General features: G+C 52.2%; 8 protein-coding genes across 8 annotated transcripts; 4 read left to right on the top strand and 4 right to left on the bottom strand.

Moving 5' to 3' along the window:
• Positions 1-413: 413 nt before the first annotated feature.
• gpdA (glyceraldehyde 3-phosphate dehydrogenase GpdA) lies at positions 414-2,027 on the bottom strand. The gene is made up of 7 exons (XM_073696666.1): positions 1,895-2,027; positions 1,802-1,837; positions 1,730-1,743; positions 1,572-1,635; positions 818-1,502; positions 588-758; positions 414-535 (listed from the first exon to the last, which is right to left on the bottom strand). Exons 1-7 carry the CDS (start codon positions 1,904-1,906, stop codon positions 507-509), a joined length of 1,011 nt encoding a protein of 336 aa, XP_073546838.1. The 5' UTR covers positions 1,907-2,027; the 3' UTR covers positions 414-506.
• Positions 2,028-2,720: 693 nt separating this feature from the next.
• BDV59DRAFT_57348 (uncharacterized protein) lies at positions 2,721-3,326 on the top strand. The gene has a single exon (XM_073696668.1). The coding sequence runs from the start codon at positions 2,844-2,846 to the stop codon at positions 3,162-3,164; it is 321 nt and encodes a 106-aa protein (XP_073546837.1). The 5' UTR covers positions 2,721-2,843; the 3' UTR covers positions 3,165-3,326.
• A 20-nt stretch (positions 3,327-3,346) lies between these two features.
• BDV59DRAFT_180766 (PHO88 family protein) lies at positions 3,347-4,578 on the bottom strand. Its single transcript, XM_073690119.1, has 3 exons — positions 4,468-4,578; positions 4,193-4,353; positions 3,347-4,125 (listed from the first exon to the last, which is right to left on the bottom strand). The coding sequence occupies exons 1-3, from the start codon at positions 4,482-4,484 to the stop codon at positions 3,740-3,742; spliced, it is 564 nt and encodes a 187-aa protein (XP_073546836.1). The 5' UTR covers positions 4,485-4,578; the 3' UTR covers positions 3,347-3,739.
• Positions 4,579-5,378: 800 nt separating this feature from the next.
• Positions 5,379-6,159, top strand: htz1 (histone H2AZ; the record flags this gene model as incomplete). Its single annotated transcript, XM_073694174.1, has 3 exons — positions 5,379-5,477; positions 5,784-5,853; positions 5,912-6,159. The coding sequence occupies 3 exons, from the start codon at positions 5,379-5,381 to the stop codon at positions 6,157-6,159; spliced, it is 417 nt and encodes a 138-aa protein (XP_073546835.1).
• Positions 6,160-7,013: 854 nt separating this feature from the next.
• Positions 7,014-7,959, bottom strand: BDV59DRAFT_57221 (uncharacterized protein). Its single transcript, XM_073696665.1, has one exon. It carries the CDS (start codon positions 7,770-7,772, stop codon positions 7,089-7,091), a length of 684 nt encoding a protein of 227 aa, XP_073546834.1. The 5' UTR covers positions 7,773-7,959; the 3' UTR covers positions 7,014-7,088.
• A 70-nt stretch (positions 7,960-8,029) lies between these two features.
• On the bottom strand, positions 8,030-10,011 carry BDV59DRAFT_202965 (putative R3H domain protein; the record flags this gene model as incomplete). The annotated part of the gene is made up of 2 exons (XM_073694173.1): positions 8,030-8,964; positions 9,057-10,011. 2 exons carry the CDS (start codon positions 10,009-10,011, stop codon positions 8,030-8,032), a joined length of 1,890 nt encoding a protein of 629 aa, XP_073546833.1.
• Positions 10,012-10,212: 201 nt separating this feature from the next.
• BDV59DRAFT_57219 (uncharacterized protein) lies at positions 10,213-10,956 on the top strand. Its single transcript, XM_073696664.1, has one exon. The coding sequence runs from the start codon at positions 10,415-10,417 to the stop codon at positions 10,907-10,909; it is 495 nt and encodes a 164-aa protein (XP_073546832.1). The 5' UTR covers positions 10,213-10,414; the 3' UTR covers positions 10,910-10,956.
• A 621-nt stretch (positions 10,957-11,577) lies between these two features.
• BDV59DRAFT_180759 (uncharacterized protein) lies at positions 11,578-13,012 on the top strand. Its single transcript, XM_073690118.1, has one exon. The coding sequence runs from the start codon at positions 12,542-12,544 to the stop codon at positions 12,803-12,805; it is 264 nt and encodes an 87-aa protein (XP_073546831.1). The 5' UTR covers positions 11,578-12,541; the 3' UTR covers positions 12,806-13,012.
• Positions 13,013-15,449: the final 2,437 nt, after the last annotated feature.

Below are 15,449 nucleotides of genomic sequence, written 5' to 3'. Positions count from 1 at the left end.
AGCTTCGCCCCACGTGACTTGCCATGCAAGAGGACCGTGGCCCATGCAGAGGAACGCCTCCAGTCGAGTTTGCTGGGTAGCTGGGAAATGGGGTGTAAGTAAAAGGAATATTCCAGTGATCAGATTAGACTCAGTGACTGCTTGCGCCGTGTCCTTTAGAGGAACGGCTCGATAAGTCGGTATATAATGCAGGGTGCAGTGATATATATAGCTTAGTCATGTCCCTACATAACAGTTGTGGACGTCATCAAAGCTTCTCCCTACGAATTACTACTAAACCTCACTGCATAGCAACATCATTGTATCATTTCATTAAATAGTACGTTATCATGCTTTTATGCTAAAACGCGAAGTCCCCACGGTCCCTGTCAACAGGGCATGTGGTGTTCCACACGCCGTCCTTTCTCAGTGACCTAGCACTTCCGGAATCCAAGCATGAGGCGAACATCCGGGGGAGTCACGCGGTTTTACAAAAGACTCCGAGATTCCACAATCCGTCCTGATTCCTACTGGGCATCAACCTTGGAGATGTAGGCTAGTTTGTAGGTTAGCATGTGCATGAAGTGGTAGAAAGGTCGGCCGCGTACAGATCAGGTCAACAACACGGCGGGAGTAACCCCACTCGTTGTCGTACCAGGAAACAAGCTTGATGAAGTGCTCGTTAAGGGCAATACCGGCCTTGGCATCGAAGATGGAGGAGTGGTCATCGCCGTTCAGGTCAGAGGAGACAATGTCGTCCTCAGTGTAGCCAAGGATGCCTAGAGAGGGCGGGTCAGTCCATTGATCCAGGAGATAGATAGCATATTCATCCACATACCCTTGAGCTCGCCCTGAGAAGCAGCCTTGATGGCCTGCTTGATCTGGTCGTAGGTGACGGCCTTCTCGGTGCGGCAGGTGAGGTCGACCACGGAGACGTTGGAGGTGGGCACACGCATGGCCATACCGGTGAGCTTGCCGTTGAGGGAGGGGATGACCTTGCCGACGGCCTTGGCAGCACCAGTGGAGCTGGGGATGATGTTCTGGGCCGCGGTACGGCCACCACGCCAGTCCTTGGAGGAGGGAGCGTCGACGACCTTCTGGGTAGCGGTGTAGGAGTGGACAGTGGTCATCAGACCCTCAATGATACCGAAGTTGTCGTTGATAACCTTGGCGAGGGGAGCCAGGCAGTTGGTGGTGCAAGAGGCGTTGGAGAGGACGTTGATGTCCTTCTTGTAGGTGTTGTTGTTGACACCCATGACGAACATGGGGGCGTCAGCGGAAGGAGCAGAGATGACAACCTTCTTGGCACCGCCCTTCAGGTGAGCAGAGGCCTTGTCGGTGGTGGTGAAGACACCGGTGGACTCGACGATGTACTCAGCGCCGTTCTCGGACCAGGGGATGGCAGCGGGGTCACGCTCAGCGTAGAAGCGGACCTTCTTGCCGTTGACGACAAGGCCCTGGTCGTAGGTCTCGATGGTACCCTTGAACTGACCGTGGGTGCTGTCGTACTTCAGCATGTAGGCCTGCGGTAGAGGTTAGAACTGGTCTTTTGGGAATCTATAGAGGCGCGAAATGGAAGCTAGTGAACGTACAGCATAGTGGGTCTCGATGAAGGGGTCGTTGACAGCAACAACCTCAACGTCATCACGGTTGACGCTGGAGACGATGTTAGAGAATTGGACCGGGGCGAGAGGATCCCATTCCAATTCCGGGAGAATTGGATGTTGGGAGCAAGGTGGATGGTACTCACGCGTTACGGAAGACCTGGGAGGGGTTAGTTAGCGTCGAGAAAGCTCATAGGATGAGGTCATTGGGGACTTACAACGCGGCCAATACGACCGAAACCGTTGATACCAATCTGGAATCACGGGTGAGTATAGGAGCGAGTCGAATTGGAGATGATCCCAGGCCATACCTTAGGGGCCATTGTGATGAGTCTGGCGGGGTAGCTGTTAGTGAGCTGGGTGGGATAGAGGGAAGGGGAGGAGCTCGAATACGTACGATGGAGTTTGGGGAACTGTAGTGGGAGTAGAAGGACGAGAAGAGGATGAAGAGGATGAAGATGAGAAGAGAGAAAAGAAGAAGAGAAGAGAGAACAGCGGGGGAGGGGGAAGAAAAGGGTAGCGACGTCGACTGACGCAACGACCCAGTCACGTTGGGGCCAGTCCAATGGCGGGCTCTACACCGGGCGGACAGACGGGGCAAAAGCTACAGAGCTCAGTCATGTTCCCGGCTTGCGCCGCTGACCAGCTCCCCAGCAACCCTTTCCGGTTTCATACACCGGGCAAAGCAGGAGACTCACGATATTTGCTCCTTCGGCACTGCCCGTGCGGGCCAATCAGCAGGCGTCCTCCGTCATCGTCCCGGGTACTCGCTCTGTCTATCTCGTGAATGTTTTGCCAGCTCATCGGAATCAGTGACTGGAGATGTCTTCTACCTAGGCTAATCGTCTTCTCTTCCGGACGGCTATTCCTTTCATCTTCCTTCCCCCTCTCTCCCGTCTTTTCTTTCCCGTCGTACCGGGGAGATCATAGTGGGGTGTGTACCTAACAACCGGGGGGTGGTGTATGCGATGATGTAATGGAATTGGGCAACTGAACTCGGGTCTTCCTAACATCTGCAGTGTACTAGGCTGGTATACCTCCGTGTCTGCATCCAGCGTAGTCTGATCTAGTCTGTTCCTCCGTCAACCATCCAACATCCCACCTGCACCCACTGGAAGGAGGGGCATTTCCGGCCATGCCGCTTTCGGCCCGTAGTATCGGGGCGGAAGAACCTTGGTCCAGCGGCTTTCGAGGGGCTTTCGAGGGGCTGGATCTGCTTTCTTCTCCGGACTCCAGAAACCCTCACCGGAGCGGTCCTCGATGCTTTTCTTTCGATCACGCGTAGGTAGAATTTTAATCGAAGGATTTGTAATTATTTGTCTTTGTTTATTCGTATTTTGGATTTTGCTTATTTCTTTTCCCCCTATCCATCGTGTATGGACAATATCTCTATTTTTAATCCCAACATACTCGGAGTATATCGAGTATCAATCAACTATTGCGGTCAACGCCTCGTTGGCTTCAGCTCCTGCAGGATGCATAGACCAACTCACCATTCAATTGACCGGAACTCCCGGAAAGAGATGGCGATGGTATCTTGAGTCATCCTTGCGTCTCTTATCTTATTCCGACTCCTATTAACGACCAGTGCATCCACTATCTACCGGCAACCGGCTCCCCACGTGGTGTCGACATGGGATCAAGCAGAGATCGCCTGGAAAAATCATCCATTACTTGCATAACGTTCTAATAACAATAAAAATTATAATAAATAATCAGGACGGTGAACGACCTCTCGTCAGGCCATGCTTGCATAACGGTGGCACAATTCTAAACATACCTCACCAGGATTCAACCTAGCGGTCACCTCGTTCTGCTTTGCTTTCATCCCATTCGACAGGTCTCCCACCCAGCGACATACCACTCGGTGGCAACATCTACCCATCCCCGGAGTGGCCAACAGTTATGAAATTAACAGCTCAATAATGCATTATCACTAATATTGACAGTATGGACAGAACCGAGTCTAGATTCCCTCACCATGGCCATAATCCAACCCATCCAAGTAACACGGTGACCAAAAATCCAAGATGTAGATGCATGACATGGTTCGACCCACCCGCGAGACACCGCGGTCATAACATAATACAACAAACGAGATGCGGTTCCCCCAGGCACAAGCACCATGCGCGAGTCTCAACTTCGAGCGGACGGATTTACTCCTCCTTCACACCACCGCGCCAGTTCTTCTCGGCGTTCTCGACCGAGGCCTTGTCGCTCTTGACCTGGCCCTGGTTCATGAAGCTGTTGGCTGCCTTGAACGGACGCTGGAGGTCACCGGTGGCCGGCTTGCCGAAGACGTGGATCTTGACCAGGTTCGACTCGACGGCGCTCTTGAGGGGGATGATCGACTGGATGAGGAGAGGGTTGGTGTACTTGAAGTACAGGTGCATCACGCCCATCATGCCCACGCCCATCAGCTGGCCCTTAATCAGCTGGCGCAGCTGACCCTTGTCGTAGTCCATGTTGGTGGTTGTCACCGGACGGGGCTCCTCGCCGCTGCCCAGGGGAGCCGGCTCGACGTACTTCAGGGTCGTCAAGTCTGGGATACCAGAGGTGGTTAGTTGGAAGATCCAGTGGCGGTAGCAGATAGAACGGGGGAGACAAACCCTTCTTGCTATTGATCTTGGACTGTGTAAAGAGGTACAGACTCAAGATGATCACGTTGGATGCGACGTACATGCAACGGACAACAAAAAGGACGTCCGGGTCGTCAAAAGGGATCTTCTTGGCCAGCTGCATCATCACCACGATGATGGCCAGGTTGGTTCTGTAGGAGATTGGTGGTCAGTCATAATGTACACCATCTGTTACCTGTAGTGAGGTTTGTTTGGGGAGGCACGGTTCTCCGACTTCCACCCGGAGAATCAACGGATGGACATACACTTGAGGAGACACCATATTGACGGATGGTTGGAGGTTGATCCTTGCCAGGAACACGCGCAATTGACCGGTTGAAAGGGAATGACGGGGGAAAGTCAGGACGGACACGCGCGCACACAACCGAGCCCTGGGGAAGTCGGACAACTGTCCTGATAGCGGCGGTGTCACGTGAGGAAAACCCTTCGATGGTGGCTTGGCGTGGGCGGCGATAAATGATAAAGAGCAACATTCCAGCGCCTTCCAGAAAGAGATTGTTTATGCCTGAGGCATTAGTTAGTTCACCTGTCTGGATTATGTAACATCCCAGAATCATGACGCTTGAGCGCCCTCTACTGCACACCACACCAGCAGCCAAGTATGTTGTGAGGGCAACTTTGCCGCACAGCGAGATTCTACCCGAATTGATACTCCCGAGTGACCCTCTCAGCGGACACGAATCAGAGAGATACATACTCTTGACTTTCAATATGGCCTGCCTCCGCAGCATTGCTGGGCAACTCTTCCCAGCTATGCGGCCGGGACTCTTCAGGTCACCCTGACAGACAGGCACTGTTCCTTTGTGGGTATCTTGTCGAGTGCTCCATCTTCCCGATGGCCTCTCCTCCACCCTGTGAGAAACTCCGACTTACCCTGGTCCCCGTGGCGGCAGCGACGGCCACCCCTCGACCTCGAAGCCTTGGTGGTGGTTGAGGTGTTTCGGCTTCCGAATCTGGACTAGCGCCGTTCCACGTTCGACGCCGTCTTTAGCGACCAGGATGGCTTTGACATTTCTGACTCCTTCATCCATCAACAACACGCGTGTGTCAAGTCTATCGGTTCGCCTCATCGCCCACCATCGCGTTCTATCCCCTTCATACCCGTATTGACGCGACATTTTCACCTCTGCGACTCTAAATCTCCACGCTATTCACGATGCCTGGCGGAAAGGGAAAGTCGATCGGTGGAAAGGCCGGTTCCAAGGACTCTGCGGGGAAGACTCAGAAGTCCCACAGCGCAAAGGCTGGTCTGCAGGTTAGTATACGCCTCTTCTGTGCTATTTGCCTCCCGCCATCGCATCTGCCCGTCTTGCTTTCATCGTGTCGCGACCACCTGAGGATGTTCTGCCCGAGCTTGATCACTCTCCTGCCGTCTCTCTTCCCAATCCTGCCCCTTTCCAGCACGCGTCCATCCCACCCATCTGTTCGCCACTTGTTCCATGTGTCGTAAAATCTCCCGCCTGGTGGTGATGCTCGCATGCCGGGCGCACCCGGATGGCTCCCCCAGACTTCTTCCTCCATCACTCTGGCCACGACGGAATGCTAACTCCCAACCCTACAGTTCCCCTGCGGTCGTGTCAAGCGTTTCCTGAAGAACAACACGCAGAACAAGATGCGCGTCGGCGCAAAGGGTAAGCACCTCCCAACTCACAACCCACGCACTCCCCCGCTGACAAGTCCTCCCACTAGCTGCTGTCTATGTCACTGCTGTCCTTGAATACCTGACCGCCGAAGTCCTCGAACTGGCCGGAAACGCCGCCAAGGATCTGAAGGTCAAGCGTATCACTCCTCGTCACCTGCAGCTCGCCATCCGCGGAGACGAAGAGCTCGATACCCTGATCCGCGCCACCATCGCGTTCGGTGGTGTCTTGCCGCGCATCAACCGTGCTCTGCTGCTCAAGGTGGAGCAGAAGAAGAAGGGCAAGAGCGATTCCTAATTTACGGCGGATACCCCCACGATTACGGCGTTTTAAGATGACGATCGAGAATTGTCTGCTGCGACGAACGACCTTGATGACTGGTTCAAATCGATAGGTTCAGAGTGAGAAGGGGCGGGCAACGACCAGATCGGAAAACCGAAAGAAAGAAATAATATGAAAAAAAAAAAAAAGAAGGGACTCGCAAGACGGACTCTCCAACTCCTATTTTCCATCGACATTTCCATTTGACGTTGATCCCCCTTTCTCCGCTCCCTGATGTTGCAGCTCGACACGAACTCTTTCCTCTATTCCCAATGGTTATGCTCCTTTTTATGCTTTTTTGAGTCTGCTTTCTCCGCTTATATGCTCCGTTTATACCGTTTGTCTCGAGTTACCAGGGCGCTGTAATGGGTAAAAAAGAGGATATCTCGGTAGTGGGGAACGGGTTCTATATTCCTGGATTCTTTTTTTTTCGTTTCTTTTTATTTTATGCTGCTTGCGGTGTGCGTTTCTAGTTGATCGACGGTGTTGAGTGCTTCGTGACTTATCCGCTATGCCTTTTTATTGACGCGTATTGTATCAGTAGGCTTGTCTGCTTTAATATGACTGATAAAACACCAAATCGTCCATGTGTAAGGTAGTTACAGGTAGTTCCGATCCCATGTTGGGTCGGCCTTTACGCAGTAGTCTTAGGCCGTGCGATTAAAAATATATCCCTGAACTTGCTTCACTATAAGTGCAGCCATTGGTTGGAGATAGGTACATGAAGTGAATACACCGGATGCATATATATAATACTGACCCCCCTCCGGAATGCCCACAATCCGCAAGGGATGAAAGGTGTTACGCGTTTGGCGCCATATACATAGAGCATACATTCGACTGAACCCAAGTCAACATCATATAGAACATACATTTCCTAGCGATCCTGAGAAGAGAGATAAGAACTAAAGACGATTCCTAGAGCAATAAAAGGAATAATATCTCAAACAGGAGGGGCCCTGCTGGTATCGATGGACCATTAGAAGTAGCAGGCAATAAACAAGACACCTGAGTGCAAGCTCGAGAGGAAGTAAATGAAAGCCAACCTTGCGTGAGAGGACCATATCGAGAGCAAAAGAAAAAGACACGGCCCACTCGGCTATCCCACGTTGCAACGCAAAGGTCCGCCACAATCCCCATGCATGATCGGCTCTTCTCGACCAATGCATTGTGAATAGATGGATACCCAGCCAGGACAAGGTCGAACTCCCCGAAGAATGAAATGGAAACCGCCGGATGGTCGAGATTGAAACAGGGCAAAAAGAAAAAGAAAAGAAAAAAACATTAAAAAGCAATGCAATCGCCCCATATACAAAAGCCAGATAATATGCAAATGCTGGTATGTCGTTTCTCTTGCCATAGTAACAAGACATCGGTATTCTTTTTTGTCGTCCATCGTAGTCTTCTTGTAGGTTTGGATAATTTTGTTGTGCTTTCCGCCGACAGACACTGCTCGAAAATAAAAGCAAAAAATAAGAGTATAAATAGATGATTGTTCCTTCTGCATGCAAGGCGCCCGGCGTCTCAAACGTTGGAAGAGTTGTCTTTTTTTGTGGGATTTTTTTGTTGCCATGTCGCCCGAGAAGCATAAAAACATATAAAGCGTCTGTTCAAATAGCGTGCCTGTTGGGCTGCCCCATAATAACGTCTAAAACTTGGCTAGATCAGAGAAAAAATTTTCTTTTGTTGGGTTCTCTTGGTGGAGTGTCATCTCGTCATCCCTCATCGAATCGTAAGCCAGTAATCGCAGTACAGGATCAGGGCCTCGTGATATAAGAGTCGTATGCGGCTTGCGGCAAAGCAATCTAACAAGTTTCGTCGTCTTCATCACCCATCATAAAGGTTGTTACTCCACAATTATCTCGACCCCGGAGTTGGTGCGTAATTCATCGCTGCCACGCGGCTGGTGTCCGTTCTGGCGTCGGAAACCAGGGCCCTTTTCGGGCAGGGGGCCTCTCGGCTGCCTAATTGGCATGCGCTCCTGTGTCTGACCGTCAAACCCAACTCCGATGGATCGGTTACTACCAATAGGTCCAGCACTGGAAGACTGACTTTCCGGCTGTTCCCAAGAGAACATACTGCGCAATCTCCTCGGGCTCGCATTGGGCCCTCCGATTCCCGTCCCCAGAGACAGGCTGCTCAGGCTGTTCATCAGCAAGTTGTCGTCACGCTGCATTCCAAGAGACGATCCGGACGGCGCGGGCGTCAAAGTCGGGGTGTTCGAGGCCCCGCTGGTGGTTCCGTCATATTGCTGAAGGCGCGCGCCGTTCGATTGCAAGGCGGCGGGGAAGCTCGCCGACGAGGGCACGGGCGATGGAGTATACGAGCGTAGATCGGCAAAGGACTTGGCAGCCCGTAGGTTCTGGGTGTTGCCGAAGTTGCCGGGGGAGTCCAGGACGCCCAGGAATCCCGACGCTTGTCCACGAAGAGTGTTGTATGGTCCGGGGCCCTCGTTGCGCGCTTCACTGAAATCAATGGTAGCCGCACGGTTGAGTCCGCGACGGGCTGAGTCCGATGGGGGAACCGCGGCCGGAATGGAAGACATCGGAGGACTCACATTGGTGCCCGGGGCCACTTTGAACACGTGGACCTGTCGCTGATCCCCGGAACCGCGAGAAGCATGCCCCAGGCCCATATTGTGGGCAAGTGTATGCACAGTGCGGCGTTGGACGGGGGACAGGTTGGAAGGGAACACCAAAGTGTCGCGACTGGGATCTTCCTTGAACAGAAGCAGCTGGGAATAGTACGAGAGCGTGGTGCTGTCATTCAAGTCGACTTCTACTACGAGAGGAACCGATTAGCATCCAAGGGGAGACGAGTGGGGGCAGAGAACGACGGAAAGAAAACGTCACCCGGACCTTGAGCCTACTTACCGAGCTTCTGACCCCGCTGGGAGACGGGAGAGGGAGACGTAGCGGGAATATGCGAAGTCAATGAGGACATTGAGCTCTGCGTCTGCAGCTGAGCGGTCGCAATCGGCCGATGTTGTTCCTCCAGCTGGCCACGGCGTTCGCGCTTCTCGCGTTCGATACGTTCGCGTTCCTGAAGAGGGAGCATCTTCTTGTACTCGACGCGCAGTTTGCGACCCTGAAGTTCAAAGTGGTTCAGAACCTCGATCACCGCCGCGGTTTCCTCGGCGGATGTGAAGTTGGCGAAAGCCAGACCTCGGAAGACGCCGTTGTCAAAGTGATAGTTGAAGGCGTACGGCAGAGGCAAGTTCAGCTCGGTCATCAACTGCACCAGCTGTTCCTTCTTCACGGCGAACGGGATGTTCTTGATAACAATGGCAGTGGGGATCAACTCATCGTCCGCTTCGGAGGCACCGGTCGGCTCGGAGCGCATTGCGGCGCCTTGGAGGGGCCCTGGACCGAGGTTGGAAAAGGGGCTGGGGATTCCAGGCTGTTGGTCGAGCCAGGTCTGTGCATAGTCGTTAGGCACATTGGCGCGGGAGAGGGGATGAGGGGAGTGCGAGGCGGGACGTACCGTAGGCAGACCGGCGCGGCCAGGGCGAGAGGTAGTCTTCAAACTGGCGGAGGCGGAGCGAATGCCTCCCAGGGTCTGAGCGTTGCCGAAACCATTCGGATTCCAGGTCTGAGAGCCGGGTAGATCATAGGCGTACGAGTTGTTGTGAAGCGATGGGTTCAAGCGCTCCAAACGGCCGGTGTCATAGCGAGCCATGGGGTCATCGTAGAGGTTGACGGGCATGGGGCCGTAGGCATCGAACTGTCGGGAGGGTTGACGATGCAAAGTTTGCTGGTGACGCTGGGAACCCGGCGACCGTGCGGAGGAATTATCATGATACATCTCCTGCGCTTGTTGATAACTCATGGCGACTGAGACGAGCGGAACTCAGCGGACGAGGCAGACCGAGGAATGTGGGCACAGAAAATCCACCACAACAACAGAACCCGATTCAATATCCCGATCGTAGGTAGCGCGGACTTCTCAAAACATAGGAGCAACCGTACTGGCGCAGAGAGATCAAATGCTGGACGGTGGTGGTGGTGGGGATCGAAGCGTGCGGGATCTTGACCTTTTTGGAGGGGGGGAAAAAAGGAATTTGCGACGGAAAGGGGTGGTCGATGTCTGGTAGTTGACGAGGAGAACCAGACAGAGCGAAAGCAATATATCCAATCACCGAGAATCCGAGAGGGACCGGAATCCACAGGGTGAATGCAAAAATATCACAGATGAGAATTAATGGTCTCGTGAGGGAGACGGGGGGTCATCAATGGTCCGTGTGGGCGTATCCTCCAGCGTAAAATCGGACACTCGTGTTTTTCTCGGATCGGCTGGTTGGAGAATCCAAGAAGGGAGAAAAGAAAAGAAGCAAAAAAAGATGAAAAAAAGAAGAATATCAAACAGTGAAGAGGTCGTGACGGATGATATCAATCATCAAACCGGAACCCCCCTCGGAAAGATTAGGGAGGAAAGGGAAGGGAAAAGAGGACGTGAAAGAAGAGAATCAGGACGACCCAGAGATGGGAAGACCCGAAGAATCAAGATGAGATGGGGGGGAGGGGGAAGAGGGGGGAAGAGGGGAGAAGGTTGGAGAGGAAGAGAAGAAGGGGAGAAGAAGAGGAAGAAGAAGAGGGAGAAGAGGAAGAGGAAGAGAAGAGCCGAGTCAAGTAACAGGCAAATGGTGGTGGTCCGGGAGACGTTCGTGGGGCGCCCAAACGGGTTTAGCTCGGGTGCTCCGTCCGCAGAAACAGTACGCAGTACTTAAGAGGTACGGAGTAGGCACGGAGGACGGTACACAGTGGTATGGCTGCCAACAGTCAACACTGGAAAACATACCGATAGAAGAGGGATTGGAGACTGCGTACTACTGACCTCTCGAGGATTGGTATCTGCCTCCAATAAAAATGACAGTCAATCAATGGACACGGGAAGATCGAAACCGATCCAGAGAATTCTCCTCACTAGTGGCGGTTATGTTCGTGCGTTTCCCGTGGTTGGGACGACGGTGTGTCTTCTTATATGATCGATGAAATCAGGTGGATTTCCCTCCGATGTCTACGTCGTAGTATACTCAGGAGTCTCGAGTGGGTTCGCTTTTCCAAGTGACAGGAATAATAGTCTCACTAATACCCTAACAAGAATGACGCCAATCCCCTGGATTCCTTCCCCTCTGTTTATTTTCCTTTCGTCTTAATTTTCATGTTATTTTTAATTTTGGGTAATCTTAAATTCCTCCTCGTTCTCCTTAGTGGCGGAGGCAGCGTATCTGAAAAAGGTTGGGGAGTGGGCACGATTCAATAATAAAAAAAAACCAAAAAGGGGAGCGTCTTCTTCTGGCCTACGCAGTCGGTCGACACCACTCGTACTTTTGCTCGTAGAGAAATTCTCAGGTTTCAGAAATAGGATCAATTTTGGGAGGGGAAAAAGAAACCATCACATCACATTCGAATCTGGCTGCATGGGGGTTCGATAGGTATGAATTCGCCATCAGTTGATGTGCATAGTTGAGTAACTCCCCTTTCCCCTGTACTTCCCACTCCGCAGTGACTCCGTATTATTGGAGGACCTTTTGGTTCCTTGTTCTGGCCTCCTGATGCCCTCATCTTCGCCCCCCCCAAGGACTACCTCCCATAGCCAGAACTAGTCCGTCCTGGAAGACTGCCGCCTACGTACTCTGATTAGCAACAACTTCATCGGTTGTTTCAGGACGAAATCTTGAAATATTCCCCCCTACTCCCGACACCATCAACCTTTCTGCTCATCCCCCGCCTGGGCATCTTCCCCTCTTTCCTCCCTCCAAGCACGGGGATCGAACGAACTAGTTGACCACCGGAGAGATTCTTAGTGTGGTAGGAACGGGAATTCCCTCACGCCGCCATGAAGATCCAATCCTCCTGCCGACTCTGGGTCTGTTCCGGCTATCACGGGCCATCATTCTTCTCGTTTGACTCCCTTTTCCATAAGCCACTAGTACCGGACTTGACTCCTGTTGGCTCTCCCGAACGGTGCCTGTTTTGACGGTGCCCATTCGGATGAAGAGGTGGGTTGGGATCCGCCTGGTGGGTTCCATATTAAATTCATCACCTCCCGAACTGGGAGCTTCCGTGTCCACAGGAGCTGTTCACCTCCCTCTTCTTTGGGTCCTTTGACAAACAAAGGACGGAGGTACAGAGTATGCTGTCATCCTCGTTGTTCCGATTCGGATACGAAGTATATAGGTAATCTGAATATTTCATCCGTACGTCGTAGGTATGTATGGCTTCGGGCCAGGGGATGCGGTTACAACTCCTTACTTTCCTCTGACACAAGGGATTGTCATATTCGTAAGACGCTGGTTCGAATTTTTCCCTGCAAATACCCTCGTCTTACTATTGTTTTGGTCGTCGCTTTCACTGCGATGGACGCCGTATTGCGACTGTTCCCCGCTCTCTACTTGACACGCACTTCGAGATCATCCGATACTCCCTACGCCGAGATGAACAACCCCTTGGTCGGCACAATTCAGACCGTAACGTCAATATTGGTGACTAGCTTCCGACGAATCATAGCCACGAGGAGTCAATCTCCCCTGAAATCACCCAGAGGCCTGAGGGGCGAAAAGGGTGAAATGGGAGTCTCCACGAAAGCTCCCCGATGGGGAAGCCAAGTATCGGCGGTTTAGTATTAACACCCACGCTAGAACCCACCAGAGTGTCACCAGAATCTGTTCGATGGAGACGTCAGATTCGGCTCCGGAAAGGGTGCCCATGATCATACCCTGCCAATTTCTTCCTTCACCAGCAGGCTGGCGCAGGTGTCATCTGCCGCCGTAAAAACTGCCCCCCTGCGGGTAATATCGACGACTGTGGCTACCGACCCGACGGAGAACTTACTTATATGCGGATGCATGCTTCATGGCCGCCCTGTTGCTAACTTAGCACTCCCTCCCTGCCTAGTCTCTTACCCCCCATAGCGTGGCTCGGGGGGGCATGCTTGGGCGATCCCGGCGTGAACTAAAATCCTAAGCGCCCCTATAGAACATTCTTAGTTCATTCCCACGACAAATAGTGGCCCTCATGGATGGGGACAGGGAAATAGAAATGGGGATTGGAAGACACCAAGAAGCTCTCGAGTGGAGGGAGATGAGTCGCTCTGGATTCGCCCCTTCGCCTCGCAATAATTACGCTGTAATTCTCGCAACAGGAGCACGCCCATCATCTCCGTTGCTGCGTGATCTTCGTGAGTTGCCGAGTCTCAGGTGAGGAGTCTCACTTGACCTGCTTCGGAGTACATCTATGCATGCAGCCCACTTGGTGGTGGCTACGCCCATATGACAAATCTGATAAATGGCTCTCAACCAGAGGGGTGGTTCAGGACGGTCCTCGCGGTCTCCCTGTTTCCTGGACATATAAATATTAGCACCCGGAAACCTAACCCAATTACCTAAAGATAGAAGATCACTGGCAGCGCTCCATATGTGGCAACGCTGCAAGTGACAACATCCGTTGCAACTGATTCGGCAGCCCGCTGTACGCCATACATCCAAGACATCCGCCTGCAGCTGCAACTGGTTTATCCGTCTATTGGACAGGTTTGTTTCGATGTCGTGGTCTGTTTGAGGGTAATATTCGTCCGAACCAGATCGTCTCATGTGTTAATACACAAATGCGCCACTGCCTACTGCGGCCCCTAAACACTCAGGTAAGCCTCAGATGAAGTCAAACATCTCATCTCGTCTTTCGAAATCAACGTATCTATGGTAAAATTTTATCTCCTCTACTCCGTACACCTACGTATCTATACTCGACCTTTACCAAATGATAATATTTGCCGCCACAAGCTAATCCCTGATCCCTTGAACCATTGATAACATCTACCCACGCCATAGGTCATAGCCGTCCACAAGAAGCTCCATCTTTATGAGTAGCAATCCGTACTTCTTGCATCTCGTATGACATGACCTGGATAGAGATATGCAAGGGATACTGATGAACCACGGGTATCAGATTCCTTTACCTCTTCTAGAGCCTTGCATCGTGCTATCCCAACCAAACGAAGCGCCCGAACGCCGGGAATCCGCTGCGCAACGCGCTACTGCAACGGCTGCAGACGGAATGCGAGGGACCTGAAAACACAGGACATTTTTAAATGTATGTTCTTGGAATGTGCGTCCCGCGGAAGATTTTGCGGCGTCGACTTTCTCGGTCGCTTCTCAGCTACAAGACGGACGAACACACTGCTGGGATGAAAGCGCATTCTGTCAACGCGAACTTAAGCTTTCGTCAGCGTTGCCTGTCCTGCGCTTTGTCTTTTTGACTTCCTTGGTCTGGAATGTGCCGGCGTGCCGTGGGCCTGCGCCAGAGTTTATCTGCATTCCTTTGACTCGTCAGGGTTGAGCTGCTGTCGCTGGAGTCGTCGCGATACAGTCTATGTTTTGGTAACATTCTGCGGGTGGTAGAGAGTCGAAGATGCTAGGACTTAGGTCAATTGGTGCATTAAGGGTGAGAGATCTTTGCCAAAAGGGACATACCGGACGGAGTGCAAGTAATTGGCAGAAGCTTGAACAGTTCGGCAAGGAATCAAATTTGTAGCGTAGTGGAATGCACATCTGCGGCATGCAGCTCCCCGGTTATGGTAGTCGTCAATCATCATCTTGTGCCGTGTGCAGGAGGGCGTCATGCAAATGGAGGCCTTTGATTAAGGAATGGTCTAGATTTGCCTAGGTCGAAGGAACATGTTCAATTATTGACCATCCACATCGCACATGTCAACTGTTGTTCACTCACGTCGCTCGAAGCAAAATTGGTCGAAACAAGCATATCTTCAATGTCGACAAGCGGTTGTCTTTCGTTCAGCATGAGAATTAGACATGGCGCATAGTGCAAGGGCATTCTTGATATATATACGTTTATTGGGGTCGAGCATTCTCTAGAAAAGACAAAATGCTACTCATTCTAGGGTATAAATTGCGATATGACATAGATCCATCTCACGTAACATAACCCGTAACATAACCCGTGAAAGTTCACAATCAATCGATACTCGACTAATATTTAAAAGGACCTTCAAAGGATGTTCCCGTTGTAGATTACAGCCAGGCAAGGAAACCAAGACCCATCACAGCGGCCATGGTCGCAGCCTTGGGGCCAGAAGCAGGTGCCGCATTGTCGGTCGTCTGGGCGTCGCTACCGCTGCCGGTGGTAGAGGATCCAGAGCCAGAGCCGGAGCTTGATCCAGTGGGAGTCGCATCAGCAGTGCTAGGGGAGGTACCGGTCGAGCTCAGGGCGGACGTCGCGGCGGTTGGGTTGTAAGTGGTGGTGGAGAGG

This window comes from Aspergillus ambiguus (assembly GCF_047715705.1).
Source record: "Aspergillus ambiguus strain CBS 117.58 unplaced genomic scaffold BDV59scaffold_21, whole genome shotgun sequence".
Lineage (NCBI taxonomy): Eukaryota > Fungi > Ascomycota > Eurotiomycetes > Eurotiales > Aspergillaceae > Aspergillus > Aspergillus ambiguus.
This window is presented reverse-complemented; position numbering and strand designations above follow the sequence as displayed.